The sequence below is a fragment of the Athene noctua genome, chromosome Z (genome assembly GCF_965140245.1).
Source record: "Athene noctua chromosome Z, bAthNoc1.hap1.1, whole genome shotgun sequence".
NCBI classification, from domain to species: Eukaryota; Metazoa; Chordata; class Aves; order Strigiformes; family Strigidae; genus Athene; species Athene noctua.
The window spans coordinates 63,374,928-63,394,245 of NC_134077.1; the positions used below are offsets into that span (position 1 = coordinate 63,374,928).

General features: G+C 36.5%; 1 protein-coding gene across 6 annotated transcripts in view; it reads right to left on the minus strand.

The window, feature by feature from the left end:
• The window catches only part of DENND4C (DENN domain containing 4C), an 89,293-nt gene that overhangs the window by 51,992 nt on the left and 17,983 nt on the right, over nucleotides 1–19,318 (minus strand). For all 6 annotated transcript variants that reach the window (XR_012635481.1, XR_012635480.1, XM_074931250.1 and 3 more), the window contains exon 2: nucleotides 6,764–7,091. Coding sequence is in view for 4 of the 6 variants with exons in the window: in XM_074931250.1 (XP_074787351.1) it covers nucleotides 6,764–7,074 (311 nt within the window). In the remaining 2 variants the exon portion in view is untranslated. The remainder of the gene's footprint in view (nucleotides 1–6,763; nucleotides 7,092–19,318) is intronic.

Genomic DNA, 19,318 nt, shown 5'->3' on the forward strand with positions numbered 1-19,318 from the left:
TGAAAAAGATTTAGTTATAGAATTGGTAGGAATACTGCACTGTCAGTGAAAATTAAACACAAAGGAAGCTCTAAATTGCTTGCACAAATGATACCTGATAATTTCTTAGAAATCATTTCCATCACTATGACATCTGGGAAGTAATTTTGAGGTTGTTTTTTTTTAAAAAAAAAAAAAGGAACATTGTTGGAAAAGAACAACAAAAGACAGAAGTTTGCTTCACAGATATTCTTTAACAGAAAAAAAACCCCAAATCCAGTAATTATTTACATTCATAGTATGAATAACATTCCTTAAGGGAAGAGGCGGTGAGAGAGGATGAACTAATACTCCATTCCACAGAAAAGGAAGACATAATAAATACAGTTGACTGTACTCCTAAGCTGTCCAGCAACATTCACATGATAGCTGGATTTTTTAGCCAGATCACCAGTTTAGACCACTGTATTCTTAGCAAAATAAGAAAGATCCTTCACAGCAGCTACATGAGCTAAAACTTCACACTATAATCTTTCCCAAACATAAAGCTATTAGGAAGTCACCATGAGAAGAAATGTGGAAGTCAAACCATACCTTACTGCATATTTCTAATGTACAAATGCTATGATAGGGCATTGGGAGGTGTGGCTGGAGAGCTGTCTGGAAGAGACCTGGGGCTTCTAATTGACAAGCAGCTGAACATGAGCCAGCAGTGTGCCCGGGTGGCCAAGAAAGCCAACGCATCCTGGCTTGTATCAGTGTGAGCAGCAGAAGTAGGGAGGTGACAGTCCCCCTGTACTCTGCACTGGTGAGGCCACACCTGGAGTGTTGTGTCCAGTTTTGGGAACCTCAATACGAGAGAGATCTCGAGGTGCTGGAGCGAGTGCAGAGGAGGGCAACGAAGCTGGTGAAGGGCCTGGAGAATAAATCCTGTGAGGAGTGATAGAAGGAGCTGGGACTGTTCAGTTTGAGGAGGAGAAGGCTGAGGGGAGACCTCATCACTCTCTACAACTCCCTGAAAGGACATTGTGGAGAGGCTGGTGCTGGTTTCTTCTCTCAGGTAATTAGTGACAGAACAAGAGGGAATGGCTTTAAACTGCAACAGGGGAGGTTCAGACTGGACATTCAGAAAAAAAAATTCACAGAAAGAGTGGTCAGACAGTGGAATAGGCTGCCCAGGGAGGTGGTGGAGTCCCCATCCCTGCATGTGTTTAAGGGTCGTTTGGATGAGCTGTTGGGGCATATGGTATAGGGGAGAACTTGCAGTGTAGGTCTGATGGTTGGACTTGATGATCCCAAGGGTCTTTTCCAACCTGAACGACTCTGTAATTTCTCCATTTCCTTGATTCTCTGCAGTATGTACAGAGTACTTGCCACCTTCAGATGAATTTTCATCTATTGTTATAATACATGGCAAGATTTAGGATAAAGATAACGCATTAAAACTTTGCATTTTGTGACCTGCAACTTCCTGCATGCAGTCCATCGCAACGTTACTCTAAAATAAAATATAACTAGGCAATGTATTTTATAATGCCCCAAAATACCCTTGGTTAAATGTTTGACAGACTACAGCAAGTATGTATTTGAAAACTTCAAAAAGTCACAGGTATAACCTAAAAAAGAAAAGGTATTTTTCCTTATGCAACAATTCTCAGAACTTTAAAAAAAATGTAACTTTAAACTTCTCAAATTACTTAAATATTACGGTCCATCTTTAAATTTTAATATGCAAGTATTACTGTTTATTCTGATTCCACAGAACAAACATATCTTATCATAGTATCAAGGATATACACGAACTACAGTCCTAAAATACTTGAATAAAGCAAAGAAATATCATGAGTTGGTAGTATACTGATGTAGTTACCAGGCTGCCATATAAACGTATTTAGCTAATTCATGGAGGAAAATATTCTTGCTTTCAATAATGGCTTCACCACACTTCTGCTACATTTAAAACAATGTGTAATCTCACATTCAAAATGCACCTAATACCTGTGTTTCTAAGTTGTAACACTAGTTTTAATAAACCACCTCCTGGTTCAAGATACATAGAGAAAGTCCATGCTATTCAAATCACTTCTAAACTAAAATTGTCTGAAATAACATGTATTTTGCTCTTTTTATTGGGTTACCTACTTCATAAAGTTAAAAACAAACAAACAAAATACAAAACCAACAACTACAATGGCAGCAGCTCTCAGGCAACCTTCGTTGTGCATAAAGGGTTTACATGAACTCTTTACATCATTGCTTTACATTAATCAGAGGAGAATATACAGAGCAGTCTCCAATGAAAGTTTCAGTTCTGTTTTATTTCAATTTCATGTATTTTAAATAAAATCCAGGAATTTAAAGCTATTCCAGAAACATCTGTCAGCTGACAGCTTTTGAGAAGGAAAACCATATTAATCAGACAATTTCAGCAGGTTTACAAATATTTTCAGAAAGACACCTAAAGACTGAAGGATTTCTCAGCTGTGCAAATATTTTAAGATATATTCTTAGTATTCAAGACTATAACAGTGGGGTCACCTCCGCATCAATAGCAAAAAGAAAATGAAAGCAACTCTCACCCTACATATATTTCAGCAAATGTATTATTAAAACCACACCATTTCCTGACCACATGCGTAGTGTGGAGTCTAAGAAAATAGAAGAAAATCATCATCCATGGATCACTCAAGTTAAACCATGATTGTAATGGTTTAGACAAAAACATTCAGCAGTGACGCATGAAATATTTAACCCTGTATATAGGAAGTCCTCCCTGAGAGAATAAGTTTACTCCTACTTGTTTCAACTTCCCAGTGTCTGCCTTCAATTAATTAGTACTGATAAGGGTAAAAATTGTTTCCTGCTTCTATGAGCTTATACTTTGGCCTCGATTTTAAGTACACCTTAATTGCTACATTATTCTATCAACTTCAATAAAGTTTAATTTCAAGTAAAATGTAGCCTACCGTTTCCTCTAGATGTTAGGTCCTTTCTTTGTAAGAAAGATCAAAAAATCTTGTTATCTCTTTGTAAGGCTGTTTTCACATTGTACGTGGAAGTTCTCTCATGACTGGTCTTTCTAATTTGAAGGTATACTTCAACACATCAGATAACAGTTTAGAAAAGATAAGTACTACCTTCTTGCAGCTGTTTAGCTAAAAGCCTTAAATCACAGAAAACCTTGCTTCTGGAAAACTAGTTCAAAATAGGTGGCCTGTTGCAAATTGCATGGTGTGGAGCTGCTCTTCAGCTTGACTTCTCCAGGTTCAACCACATTTCTGCCTCTCACAGACCTCGTGCAAAATAACTCTTTATAATAACTCTTCCTATTTCATTTAAGAGAAGGCAGTATGCAAGTTTTGAATAATAAAGGAAATAAAATAAGTATTCTAGGCAGCAGGAGGGTCAGAGAAGAAGCATTGGGTCAAGCAGAGAGAGAAGACTGACTTTTATTTCTACTGCCATTATTATTATTGTCTAAACATACTAGGGATTAGTTTCATCATTATTATGCTAACCTGTTCCAGACACCCAACTGCAGTTGTCATAGTGGTGGGATTTAAGGAAAATGGAAGATGGTAGCTGCTAAGAATATCTTCCAGTTTCTATTATGCTTCTTGACATTTGAGTTCATTTTAATTTTTGAAATACATCTCTAGTAAAGAAAAACATTTATTCAATCGATACTTGCAGATATTTTAAGAAACCAGGTATGCAGAATGAAATGGGTCCTTAGCACAGAATCACTAACCAAACTAAAGTTTCCCATACTAGTAAAGGAAAAAAAAAATTAAAAATTCAGTATTTGTTTACTTCACAATGAAAATTACCTAACTTTTGCATTACTCAAGTAATACAAGAACCTCTGCTTCAGACAAGATGTCTGATATTCTTTCCTTGGTCATTTCTACAGGAAGTGTTACAAACTGCAAAACCACTTACACTTACTTAAAAAGCATTTTTCTGTCAGGTTTTCTTCTATCTAAGAAGCAAGCATTAGAGCTCTCCCATTATTCCTAACTCAAGCGTAAAACCAAGAGAAGTGAGAGGTGAGATCTTGTTTCAAAGCCTCACTGCACTTCAACCAAAACAAATCTCCAATCTCAGTTCTTACCTATTTCTGGAACATCAGCAAAAATATTGGTTAGTAAAGCAACACAATGACGAGTAGCTGAATTATCTATGGACATATAAACTTAAGATACTAAATTTTACAGCTATATGTAGGAAAATGACCTTAGAGATCTCTTGTCCTAGGATCAAACCTTTATTCTTCCAACTAAAAACAACCACAACAAATTCAACATCCAGAGGCACGTCACATGGCCTAACTATACATATGTGAGCACCTGCAGCAGGAAGTCACTGTAGCAGCTTACAGACACCTCAATTTAAGAAACAGTGGAAGAATAGGAAGGAAAGAGGATGGAGGACACAGAAATACAGAACACCAAGACAATGGCAGAGAATCTGTAGAGTGTACCCTTATCTACCCCTTACCCCAAACTGCATTTGTTTAATTTTCCCTAAAATTAGCCCTGAAAGAAATAGACACATTTGTCAAAAATTATCTGAATGTTCAGACTACAAGATAACTCCACTTTACACACGTATTAACAACCTTGACACAAGACTATGGATTTGACCCTTTCAAGGGATATACTCTTCCTCTACCTACTAAGTCCACTCAGCATGTCAACTTACTTAACAGAAATTTAAGGTTTAAAGATTAAATATTCTTTCACACATGGTTTTTTAATTAAGGGTAGAGAACAGCATAAATTAACCTTCAGACTGTACACACATCTCTTGTCCAAGCTCCACTTTCAGCTGAACATATTAAAATTCACACACATGCACACACACACACACAAAAAAAAACCCCGACACTCGTTCTAACCATCCCTTGCACGTAGTTGCAAAACAGCAGGAACAGCAGGGGAAAAACATTCATATGCATCACTGCTCAGACAGAAAAGCCTGCCATGATTTGTTAGGTGTGATATGCTAACTAGATCTGTGTAAAACAAAATATAGAATAAATACTACTTGCCAAATACCATAATTTTCCACCAATGGTTTTAAAAAGTGTCTCTGCTATGGAAGCACTTAACCAGTCAACTATTTGCCTATTTTTCTTATCAGGTATTCCCTGTGAAATCTACCCAACATTCAAGTCCCTAAGGTTGTGGGAGACAAAAAAATAAAACATACTTGCAGTCTCTTCCATAAAGGCACATGCTGAAGACCGATCATTTAGGTATCCCTTTGAGGAATCACTCCCTCTAGAAATTCTTCCTTCTGCTAACTTACTGAAATTTGACATAGCATTAAAAGAATAGCTTCATACAGCAATTCTACACAGTCAAATACTATATTGCAACAGTTATCTCATCTTACAGTATCAGTCACACACATGAGAAGAGACTCTTAAAATCACAGTTTCACTTAAGATCACTGAGGTGAACTGGAATTAGAATGTATCAGATTAATTATGCAACTTGAACTATAATCATTAGAGCGGAGATCTTGCCATGTAACTAATTTCCTTACTAAAATTTCAGTTTCTTCCTGACTGGACTCTACTTGTCAGTTGCCACACAAACTGCAGGTCAAAAGCCAAGTATGCATACTATGTGTCTGATGTGCTTAAACTTATAAATGAAATTAACTAAACTTATTATAGCTTACATATAAATGTGTTTTTTTTTTTTACTTTACTCTTTACTTAATAAATAAGGAAAAACCACACATATTCCTTATTTTGCCATTGTTGTAACACTTGCCCCTCATGCTCCATTTTCTCTCTCTCATTACATTCCCAGTAATTTTTCAATGTTCTTATTCAAACCAGAGTAGAAGTGCTATACAGAGCAATTTAGACAATACTGTAGTGCTGTATGAGTTATTACAGATTAAGCATTACCTCAGTATGCTAATAGCACAGACTATAATATTCATCATCTCAAGATCTTGGGGGATTTTGTGATCTTGGTCCTGAACACTTACGTTAAACTCAATATCCTGTAAGTAATAAAATTGATTCAGACTTTCCCTGTCAGGCTGCCTTCTGCATTTATTAAGCATTGAACTTAAAGCACTGGCTACATCTAAGGTTTTCAAACACTAGTAATTCTTTAAGAACTTACCCCTCAAACATCAAAAAGTGTTGTTTTTGAAATCAAGCATCATTAGTGTTACCAAGAGACTACATAATCTAGTGTTTTCAGCCAATCGTGTCAGAACCTGTAAGCAACCCCATATATATGCTGATCTGACAGTAAGGTAGGCTACAAGATTCTAGGTAGGTGGGTAATTTTAATATCTTTGTTTCAGTGTCCTACCATTTTTAAGTGATATCTTTTACCTTAAGCAATAAAGTGAATTCCACAAAGTGATAAGTTTTGTCTTCTGAAGTCATGACTTCTAGATTAGAGTACATTATATTTCTGGATTTGCAATATACCATTTTGATAAATTAATTTTGTACTATTCTCTCACCTTTCACAAAACTGCAGCAGAGAACTTTGTTTCTCATGTTTAATTCACTCTCTCATATCTTTATAAGTTTAAACACCATCATTCATTTTAAAAAGGCAAGGTCAGTAAAGACACTTTTTTCAACTTATTTCATAAAGAAAATACTACACAGATACACACAGTAAGCAATACAGATTCAAAGAGAGTATACTCTGAAACACTTTCCCACATCTGTTTTCATCATCATCATCTGTGAAGAGTAAGAATTGATCACTGAGGAACTGAATTGTTACAGAAATCTCACCCGATGTCAGTAAGGGGTGGTTTGTCCCGGCCTCTCTTGTAGCAAAGAAAAAGTTCAGGACTCTTTAGACTTCCATAGTTTAAGTTGGCTTGAAGGGCTGTAGGGGTGGCTTCAACACAGGTGTATCCCTCTGGCACAGTTTCACCAGCTGATTTAATTATTACAGCAATGTCAGTAATTGGAGCCTTTGGACCAGCTGACTTTGTTTCATGTCGGCTTATTTCTTGGTCCAGAAGGGTTGCAGTATCTGTATCGGTGAGCCCTGCCACTACAAAATAGTCAGCCACTCGTGGACCTTTGTCTTCTATCATGGTTATGTCAGTAATTCCTGTGGAAAATAAAGAGAGATAAATCAAACCTCTGCTTTCAAGCTAAACCCCTTCCCTTAACCGGTATAACAATTTAAAACCTTTAAATATTTTTTTGTAAATAAAAAAATTCCTGGAGTTCTCACAAAAATTCTAGGGAAACCCTAAAACAAACTGATTTCTGCTGCTCAGAAAGGTAGTACAGTTGATAACCGGATTTCAGTTCTAGTATCATAACAGTCACATTCTAGCACAGGGAAGTTTAAGTGAGATAAATACCTCAAAGCTCCTAACATGGCAGCTACACAGAAAATTGCTTTGCATTAGCTATTGCACAATGCAAGCTCTCTGGGGGCTATAAATTAATGCAGGTACCCCTAAATAAAAGCATATCTATTTTCCTGCCATTTCTTAGTGAATAATTTGACTACAGAATCATACTGCTCTTTTCTTTCTTTGAGAGAGAGAACAATTCCAACTATAGGTTCACTGGTTTATCTTCTGCACATTTCATCCATTTTGTTTCATAATCTAGACCTAATGATGTAGTCTTCAGACATTTAGCTGGCAACTGTAACATTGGAAGCCATTTACAAAAATCACACATCCAAACCGATATTTCATCAGCTGATCAGGCCGTACACATCACTGCTCAGCTGCACATTCCAGATCTGGAAAGAGTTGTTCTCCCAATGCCAGCAACGTTCACTAAGCATATGATTTTAAAGCAGTGAAATGCATGTTTCTATTAAGAGCAAAACTGGCTGACAGACTATGCTCAAAAACCACAAGTACAATTTCAAGTACCTGACCCCATGATACTCTTTATAAAAGTTCAGTGAGAAATATTTAAAAAGTATTTATAAAAGTTCAGTGAGAAATATTTAAAAAGTAGTTGCTAAACAATAAACCTGAATACTATTATAACCCTTCAGGGAGCTAGGGACAGCCATTTAGATCCCTATGTTTCCATCATGAGATTTATGGGGATTCCACCTAGAAAGCTAACCAAGAATGAAAGCCTGGTTCCTATCTTTAAAAACAAGACTGCCACAGCTGCCAACGTCTCACCTACCAAGGACCACGGTGGTCCATGAGTATTACCAAGGAAGTGCAACAAAATTGAAAAGTTTCTTGTATTTAGAATTTCCTAGTCTGGTAACTGCAGAAACACTAGCCTCTGCTAAGAGAAAGGTGTTTTGAGAGAGACAGTATAATCCTGTTCCCTGCAACCCGGTTTCCCCTCCTGTTCATACTCTGCTCTTTCTTACTGAAATTATACTGAAAAGGTCTCTTCCATCCTCACAGTTTACAAGACTTCTAAAACTTGTTATCAGAAGTGTTCTGAGCACTCAGCTGAAGGAAAACAATCAGTTATTCATCCTGCATGCTTACTAAGAAATCTTAGTATAGGATTATACAATTTAGGTGGCAACCACTATATTGCAAGATACTGTAGCATGAGATTAAAGTAAGGAGGGAAAGGGAAGTACTTCATGTAAACCTGTAGTACGTCTATGCTCCAACTAACTCCATTTATTATTTTCTAACACTGAAATGACAACTTTTCAAATCCTTTCAAACCTGAAAGATTAATATCTACACCCTTCAGAAGACTCTTCAACATTTTTCCACAATGCTTTCACAGCATCACTTCAGTGTTCTCTAAACACTGGCTAACAGCTTTTGTAGAGCAATCCATAAACAAAGATCACGGGAAGAGACATTAAAGTGTTTGACTCCCCTGAAAAGGGGAAAGCCATGGAACAGCTATTCACATAACTGAGTTTTCAGGCCTAAAATATATGGATGTATCAACAGGAACAATAAAAGGTTTATCCAATTTGTCAGGTGTTCAGTGCCTAGGCCTCCTGAAGAACAAGAAAATTACTCCAAAGCCATAGCTATTTGTGAAGCTTCTGAATCACTTTCAATTACACAACTTTCAGCAGTTTACCCTTTCTACTGCCATAAATAACATGAGATTAGTGATAAAGCCCTTCACAGGTAAGCAAGGCAGCATGAAATGCATGGGTATTAGCTTTAACTTAATCTCATATAAATTGGTGCCTTCATTAAAAAAAAGGTGCCTCGTCACGCTGCTGCTGCTCATTACCACCTTCACTTTTGTCCAGAACTATATTTGTGCAATCACGTAATGAACTGGAAAAAGGAATTGCTCTGGCTGCACGTTAACCTGGCAAAGATTGTTTAGTGTTTAACCAGAAGAGTTCTCCAATGACTCACTGTGTCAGCACAAAAGCAGCTGCAGTATGACCCTTTCAGTGGCAGCACTAACTTGCATTGGACTGTGAAGTCTAAGATGTTTCAGTTTGCCTCTTAGATGCTTGGATTTTTTCACAGAATTATAAAAATAAATAAATAAACCAACCACTCCCTGGTCCCCTTAAAAGAAAGAAGTCCTGAACCAGAATGTCTCGCAAAGCACTGTTTGCACTTGACATACATGAAACCAAATTACTGGAATAAGCTGCTAAAAATAGCAAAATGGTTGGCATCTGTGGTGGGTTGACCTTGGCTGATGCCAGGTACCCACCAACGCCATTCCATCAGTCTCCCTCCTCAACTGGACAGGGGAGAGAGAATACAACAAAAGGCTTGTGGGTGGAGATAAGGACAGAGATCACTCACCAATTACTGTCATGGGCAAAACACACACAACTTGGGAAAAGTAACAATTTATTGCCAATAAAATCAGAGTACAGTAATAAGAAATAAATCCTAAAAACACCTTTCCCCCACCCCTCCCTTCTTTCCAGGCTCAACTTCACTCCTGACTTCTCTACCTCCTCTCCCACAGCGGTGCACCGGGATGAGGAATGGGGGTTGCAGTCAGTTCCATCACCCATTGCTTCTGTTGCTCCTTCCTTCCACACACGCTTTCCCTGCTCCAGCATGAGATCCCTCCCACAGAGACAGTCCTCCATGAACTTCTCCAATGTGAGTCCTTCCCACAGGCTGCAGTTCTTCACGAACTGCTCTAGCTTGGGTCCCTTTCACAGGGTGCAAGCCTTCATGAACTGCTCCAGTGTGGGTCCTTTCCACGAGGTTGCAGTCCTTCTGGAACAGACTGCTCCAGTGTTGGTTCCTCATGGATTCACAGGTCCTGCCAGCAAACCTGCTCCAGAATGGGCTCCTCTCTCCACGGGTCCACAGGTCCTGCAGGAGCCTGCTCCAGCATGGAGCATGGGCTCTCCACAGGGTCACAGCCTCCCTCAGGCAAGTCCACCTGCTCCAGTGTTGGATCCTTCACAGGCTGAAGGTGCACATCTGCTCCACCATCAACCTCCATGGGCTGCAGGGGCATCTCTCTTATGGCAGCTGGAGCACCTCTTCCTCCTCCTCCTACTTCACTGACCTTGGTGTCTGCAGGATTAGTTCTCTTCACATATTCTCACTCTTCTCTCTGGTTGCAACTGCTCTCCCCATTTTAATTCCCCTTTCTTAATAATATTACCACACCACCCCTTTAGCCCCCCACTACCAAAACCTTGCCATGTAAACCCAATACAACATCATATAATTTTTTTTTTAAAACCCAAATCTTTGTTAAATGATCCAGCCTTTTATTACCTGCTACATGTTCATACAGTTCAATATCATTGTCACTCAACGCAGTATTAAAATCATCACCCACTTTTAGCATACTGAGCAAGAAATAAAACAGTAACAGAATACAACATCAAAAATATCACAGTTTGTATTTTTAATCACAGCTGTTGTTCCTGCAATTGCACTAATGTTATCCCCAAATGTTTTTTAAAGTCAAAATTCAGCTTTCCTGGGTAAACAGAAGGAGAAAAATTTTAAAGGACAAAAAAAATTAAATACAAAGATTTGGAAGGTTAGAACACAAATTAAGACAATCCATTCCCAAATTTTTTACCAGTGGGATCAATAAAACTGTAGCAATTGGTTACTTGGGAGCCTACACTTACATCTATGATTTTATATTTCTCTCTTAGCTGTGGCTTGTTTACTTCACAGAAACTCTGTAATATGTGGCAGGCAAAAGTCAGATTCACCAAACAATTCAGCTGAGAAACCTGGCACACAAGCCCCATGTCAGGACAACATTTAGAGAGTCTTTCAAAATGTTCTGAGTCTCTCAAAACAGTTCCCTTCCTTTTCCACAAGCATAAGAGAAGTAAGGTTTCAAGTAAGCACTACAACTCAGCTCTTCAAGTATTCCCCAATTTCAGAAAGATTTAAAGCAACAGAATCTTCCAGAAAGAGGCCTTGAAGTAAAAACTCTTAACTAAGTCACAGTTATCTTCCTTAAAGCAATAGCTCTTCTAAGAGACCTTCTATCGTAAGTTTTATCATGGCAACTTTCCCCACGATAATTTCAAGAGATACTGTCCTCTGTCAGTTTTCTATGAGTAGTTTCTGTACATCACAAGACTAATAGGAAAACTCAGCATTTAGAAAATATTGGGATTTTTATTGTAACACTCCATTCCCTTTTGGGAAAAAAACCAAATAGAAAAAAATTCTAAAAATAAAAACCGTTAACTTGGTGTTGGATGATAAAAATGCAGGATCTATTGAAAAAAAGCCAACATACAAGTCCCATGAAAGATTTTTTTTAAAGTCTACAAATATACTTCCGTTTTAAGTCAAATAAACTGAAAACAAAAATTGTGAATTCTGTTTAAAGAACATGAGTAATATTGTTTGAGGAATTATAAATCTCCAAGTCCATTTGGATCCATAGGGGCTATGGAGAAATTATTTAAGTGAAGTCAGTTTTCCAGTTCATTCATTCATAGGCCACCCTAGGAAAATTAGCTATGAGCAGCATAGTGGCATAATTATTTTTTAAGAAAAAAAAGTCTTCAAAATAAGAGATGTACTTTTAAAATCCCCATGCTTTTCTAAAAGGAATTCCCACTGAAAGTAATTAGTTTTGTAAAAGAAAAACAAAACCAGCCTGCACAGACAACACTTAAAGGCACTTAGTACGACTAGTATAAGTCAAGAGATCCATAGTTAGCAAAAATACGTATGAGAAAAAAAAAAAAAAATCTTTTCACTGCTAAACATCAGAAATATGGCAAAGTGTTCTCCTCTCCCCAAGTCCATTTAAGGTTGACTTCTCAAAAAGCCTTTCTCAGCACAATGTGATTTTGCAACTCTTCCATAATGTTCTATCAAAAATATAGTAACTCAACTATTAGCTTCATATAGGCCATAGCACTTTCTTAAGGAGAGATGTCATAGTGAAATTGCCTTAGGGAAAAAGTTTCTATTCTAAAGATCACTTTTGTGAATTTTGAACAGCTATGAAAAAAATACTATATTATTAGAAATTGCTTCAGTTTATTAACTGCTGTCTAAAACACCAGTGAGTTTTCTTTCAAGATAGCTAGACTGCAACTTCCTCTATTTACAGTTAATTGAATCACAACAAAGAGTTGTTCTTGCAAAGATACAAAAATTTGTGAGTTATAAGTTACAAGTGGCACAATGAAGTAAAGATGACAATGTAACTATTTTATTTGTATTTGATTTCATCACTATGTTGCTTTTATCGCATAGTTACAAGCTCTTCAATTCCAAAATGGAGATCACTAATTTAAAGTTCTCAGTCTTCATTCACAGAGATTGCCACAGCTGAGGACTCCTATTCTTTAGATATAAAAAAAAGTCTTCTTCTGCCTTACCTGCAAAACATAATAAAAGGAGACTTCCCTAACACATACTCATTTGTGGAAGTCTGCTTCAGCTACCTGTTATACTCTGAGTAATAGCAAATATTTATTTTAACATTGTTAGATCCACAACTATTTTCCAAAGACTTCTCCATTTAAATTAATTTATGACATAATTTGCTTTGCCACTATAGCAGCTGTTTGTAATCAAGTAATATTTGCTTAGAAGTCTTCATAGCCTAAGTACAGTGAGCAGTACTTCATTTCTCAAGTGTGGAACTACAGAAAAGTGCTTGTCTGCTCACCTGAAGTAAAGACACAGATGCAGCAGAAAGGAATACCATCAACATTAGTATGTTAAAAAACCTTAATATCCTAGAAATTTTCATTCATTTTCTAACATTGTGAAATGTTAGAAAGTTGCTATGAGAAAACATGCATGACATTCAAATTTTTAGATTTTTTTAGGATGTCAGAGAGTAAGATTTCAGTGTTTTATTTGAATACAGTATTCATTTAAAGAAAAATCTGTTCTAAAAATAATTTCTGAGGTGCAAGGTCACTTCCTTCTGAAAAAGGCTCTTGGAAATGACACTAAGAGGATGATCTGGCAGGCAACATGCACAGTGTTAAAAGTTTTCAAGTAATTCAGAATGCATTTTAAACACACTTTGGACACTAGCATAACTATTATGCCAAATAATTGTGCGGAGCAGAGTCTCATATGCAGTGCAGAGTCTAACATGTTGCTCCAAGCACTGTCCCCTTTTTGGCCTATCAACAGAACTTTTGTAGCCATCTTATTTTCAGGACCAAACTGCTATCTCTACACAACACTGTCTCAATAACACATGAGCCTGCCTTGTTGAACCGAAGAAACTTGGGTACTTGTGAAGCAATCTCAAGTGCACAGTTTAGACCTGCTCAAAAAAATAGGGGAGAAAATAAAACATTGTCCTCTACCTTCCAGGAACTTTCATCCTAGTAAAGACAAGAGGTCATTTTCACAGAAGAGCTTTTCATTAAATAGTCTTTAATTCCTAAAAAGTCATGGCATAATTTATGCTATCTTCCTTTGAAGCGGTGATAAAATGACAGAAGTCCAGAATTCTAAGTACAGGTCTGTACTAATCCTAAAAATATCTTAAATGTCAAATAATCCTCTAAAATTAGACTGTAAAGACAGCACAAGTCCAGAAACAAATGGTACATGTAAATGCAGTTTTTAGTAAGTGGACTTAAGAGAAAAGGAAACATAAGCTTTATAAAACTGCATAAAGCAACAACCAGAAGGAAATGTTTTGTCACAATTGCCAATCTGATAATTTACATACAAATGCCATAAGTACACCTGACACTACTAAGGAGAATCTCTTCTTGAAAACCTCTGTATGAACTCACTTCAGAGTAAGAATAGCCACCCATAGAGTGGGTTCAAAGGTAGTTGTTTTTAAGGCCTATGTGCAGGCAAATCCTTAAGCAATTGCTTAGTCCTTTCAACTTCTGGAAAGAAGTGGCAGATATGCTGGCATCTCAATGCACACAAAGAATAAAATAAATTTATGTTGTGTGTGTGGATATCAAAGGTTTTTTCAGTTCACTCCTAACTGGAGAGCTGATCTCAAAAAACCAAAAAAATCAGCATAAGGCTCAGGAGGTCAACTAGCGTAACTTTACCTGGAAAAATCAAGTTGTCTTAAAAGCCTCTTATTTCCTCATCTCTGAGCACTCTACTACCTGCAGATAAAACTCACCACATACTATACACAAATTGAATGTCAAAAGTTCTTCTCAAGTTTATTTTTTACATAGGAAAAGTCTATGAAATAGACTTGAACTTTGTTTCAAAGAAACAAAAAATAGAAATCTCACTAGTTTCAAAATTCTGCTCTAAGAAACTGCGCACTAGAAAGAAACTTAAAAAGTACTTTCCATATGGAAGCCTACAGCAAGCACACACAGACAACTGAAGAACTTAAGATGCGATACTTTCCTCATAACTGAAAATGGTTTTGTAACCCAACTGCATAGGAAATAAGTTTTATTCCAGACTGAAGAATAACTTCAGCACTCTTTCTGCACTGTGCTTGAAACACCTAGTTTGTAAACAGCCTACACAGTTAAGACTTTTAACCAAGGTGGATGTTAAACACAACTCAAGACTTCTACACAAATGTTTGGTTTTGCTAGTGAATTATACCAGGCTATTGGAAGAAAAGAGGTTAGAAGAAAAAGGTAAATGCATTCTGCTCTGAGATCTATTCCTAAAATAAACTGGCCCAAAGATCAGGGAAGAGAGTGGATTTGCTAAACTAATTTAAAAGACAAAGACTGTACTGGATGGATATGAGAGTGTCAGGAGGTCATTTGCTACACTTGGAATATGTACTGTCTACCGTCTGAGTAAGAGAGAAGCATTACTATGTTTTTCAACCACTGTGCTAGGCAAAATTTTATAAACAACACAAGGACTACCACAGGCATCTCACTCCCCAATACACAGCTTACTAAGATATGTGACCAAGTTCCTACATGTGCAACTTCTCCATTAATTCCAATGAACTAACTGGAAGAGAGAAAGAGTAGCCAAAAATTGTTTACCTTTCTGAAAATTCAGAATGAAACTTTTTTTGCTGTCATAGAGAAGGGAGAGATCTGATTCTATATTCATACAGACCATTCTTTTACCTTGTGCTGAGATTAAATAACATTATTGGTGAAGGGATGGGAAGAACAATTTGTTTCCCCTTTGTATAAAAGAATCTTCACTGATGTTTGTTAGATCTTAATTTTATACCACAGCAACCAGTGCAGAACTTATTTTAATGAGTGACTTTGGAAATGTTCCTGATTCACATCAAAAGCACTATGTAATATGCATACACGTTAGTTAAAATAAGTAACCAGCAAGACATAGAGACATACTGCTGTCTCTGTATGTCATGTAAGACATACTGCTTGAGATAAAGCAGAATCACCTACTTGTTAAAAATGAAAATGGAAAAACATTAAAACAAGATTTGCAAATGCCTTCAAAGACGTGTTTTAAGAAGCTAAATCACTGTCATATACAGCAAAGAGATACAGCTAGGCTGCATCAAGCCTTCAGCCTGGCCTCCTCCTTTCTGCACAGATTTCAAATATCAGAATCACAGAATGGTTTGGGTTGGAAGGCACATTTAAAGATCATCTAGCTTCAACTCCCCTGCCATGGGTAGGGACACCGTCCACTAAATCGGGTTGCTCAAAGCCCTGTCCAACCTGGCATCCACAAATTCTCTGGGCAACCTGTTCCAGTGCCTCACCACCCTCACTGGTAATAGATATCTTCCTTATATCCAATCTAAACCTACCCGCCTTCATTTTAAAACTGTTGTCCCTCCAATCAGTACAGGCCTTGGTAAAAAACATCTCTAAGCAGTATTTTGCAACAGTAGTAAAGAAAAAGGCATGACAAGGTTGTTGTGAAGAAACTGATGACACCGATTAAAAAAGACTTCCTTTTTTTTTCAGAAACAGGTGATGTTAAATCAGAATAATAAAGCTTAGTCACTTGTGTCAGAAGGTAGAACCTGAAGGCCTGACTGTAGCAAGTCTGACCAGTAGTGAGGATTTGGACACTTAAAAGAGTTTTGCTCTAGGACTGTTCATAAAAGAATAAAATCTAAATACAAATGCTAAAGGACTAAAACTACTACTGAATATAACAGTTAGTACTAAACTATGAATATTATTTTTTAAAACTTCACAGTAGTGGAAATGCATCAACACCAGTGCTTTCTTCAGGTTTGGGTTTTTTTTAAAACTATTTCCTAGTTTTATTCCAAAGCAACAGAAAGAACACAGTGAAGGCGGTTCTCAATGTTAACTGTATTCAGCAAATCTGAATGATTGCTTTTGTTCTAATTGCCTCAAAATTTGTCTTTGTTTAATCAGATTCCAAGACATCAAAGCTAATACTTGAAGTCACTTTGAAAAGCAATTAGCAATGTAACCACGGACAGTATTTAGCAATAGAAACTTTAGATTTTTTTTTAAACACAAAATATGGATATGACTCTAGCACACATACATACCCACATAGGCTTAAATAAGTAAGCAGCATATGCAAAGACAGCCACCAATATTACCATGTAACAACCAGAACATACTGGATTATACACACAGCGTTCCCAAAGAGCTTGCACTCTAGTCGCTTGTCCATTCCAGCATATCTTCACTATTACTACTCACATTGGTATGCCTGTCCATACTGTAATCACTTTTAAGAAGGTCTATTTCTACTCAGATAAGTGTGCAACTCCAGCTTATGCATTTCAGTTTGGGACAGTAGAAATGAGACCTTGCATATGCATCACAGATGATTTAAAATTACTGCAGAATGGAACATTATAAACTAGACTATTCAACAATGTTAAATGAGTTCAGATGAACCAAGGAGGTTATCAAACACGCAACACATAGGGAAGTTACATGGACATATCTATATATGAGTTCTACGAACATTTTATTCTGTGTAAGAATATACCATGATTATTTCCACATATATGCCACACACATGCCACAACAAAAGATAAGGTAAAGCAACATGACTTCAAGCATACCATTAGCACTGAACAGGATTAAAACAGAAAAAAACATAGTCCACAGATTATTAGCCACAGACAGTCAGTAAGAAGAAAAAATAATTTCTAGATCTGCATTTGAAGACTTGCTTTTTTGAAATGCATAACACCTTGTCATAAATTATTAAATGAAACAAGAATTAGTCACTTCACTAAATCACATAAGTATCAGAAAAACTAGAGTTGAAAAAAAAAAACTTCACAGAGACACAACACTCACCTTCTACCTGTCTTAACACAACCAGCTGTGGAACAAGAATGGTTGGATGTCACTGGTGACTGGGTCTGAACATGCACATATGCAAATACAGCACCATTCCTTTGTAGCAGTTTTCCAGTAAACATTTGAGAATGTAATGATTGCATAATTGAAATAGGTTACAAGCTACAAACTGATTATCTTATTGAGGGCTATAACATTGTGAAAAATTAATTTAAGGACAAGGTGAAAGATAAAAGGAAAGACTTGCCAATTACATTTAATGACATATTCCTATAGGACGACTTCTAACAGTTAATTGAACTCTATCCAGAAAACAATCTGTATCAAGGGCAGGTACTACAAATAATCTAAACTGGATTTTTATGTCAGATAGCTAAATTGTTGAAACTGGCACAAATTAAAAAAAAAAAAGTTAACTCTGTACTAGCTGTTTGTGTAGCAGACTCTTTTCTGACAGCATCCGAACACTAAAATAAAGCATAAAATGAATGTAATCACTTGGTGGGAAAGTTTTCTAAAGCTTTCCAAATACATCAGGGCACTACCAAAGAAAAGGAGTAGAAATATATCAAATCACCTCAGGTAAGAAATTCCTATGGAAGCAAAGATACTGAGTCTAGAAACAATTCAATGAAACAGGTGCCTTTTTTTTTTTTTTTCACCATCTGTATATAAACCAGTTCTCAAAGCAGAGTTCTGCAAACTCTGAGTGTTTGAGAATGAAAACACTTCTGCTCCAAGCTCCTGAAATGTCAAACACAGCTCTACAGTTAATGCTGAAAAACAAAATGTATTTTATAAATTCAATAAATAAAAAGATCTTAACATGAAATTAGCAGCCATACTTAAAACCCAAAGACCAAAGAATAAAACACTACAGGTGGGAAAAGAAAATAATCTTTTTTCACACTTTTAACTGTAACTTCTACAATGGGTAAAGACATCCATAACTATTTAGAACTCGACTAAGACTGATATTTGGGATCTCTCTTCGGGGATTTGTTACTGACAGTTTCATGAGAGCCACTAACAAATAAACCATTCATATAATGGGAAACAGTACTCTTCAGATGTAGTTTTTCTTTTCAATTTCAAACTGTGGGCTTTGAAATGATAGTAATAGTGCACTTCATATGAAAACGAAACAATGAGGAAATTAACTGACTTTTGTAAATCCAGTATTGTAATAAGTGATAATTACATAGCAATAATTCTCTAGCTGTGTAAGGCATATACAATTCGCCACTTAAGCATCAATTTTGTTACTGAGAAGTCTTTCAGACCTGTTTTACAAACAAACATTTTAAAATAAATATTGTTCTCCATTACTCTGAATTTTCTTCGCATTTTCTATGTTTTCCTGTCTAATATACAATTTCTTGGATTGCTAGAGCAAGATTTATCAAAGGAAGGGAGGAAACTAGCCACAAATTTTCAGCTTTATATTTAATAAATTGGAATTATTCAGAAAAGACACAAAAGTAAACTACTAATGATTTAAGATTCTGTCTTAGGAAACAAAACTATGCTTTTAGACTCATTTTTTCCTGACTGTCAGCAAACCAGTTACCACTGCTACAAAACAGTGGGGCAATTATGTTGTGACATAAATGCTTGTATCAAACATAACAAAGCTTTCAAAATATCAAAGTTTTGCAATGGCAATTTGAACAGCTATTTATGAATTATAAATGACTGAAAATATCACTAGGTTAATGGACCCT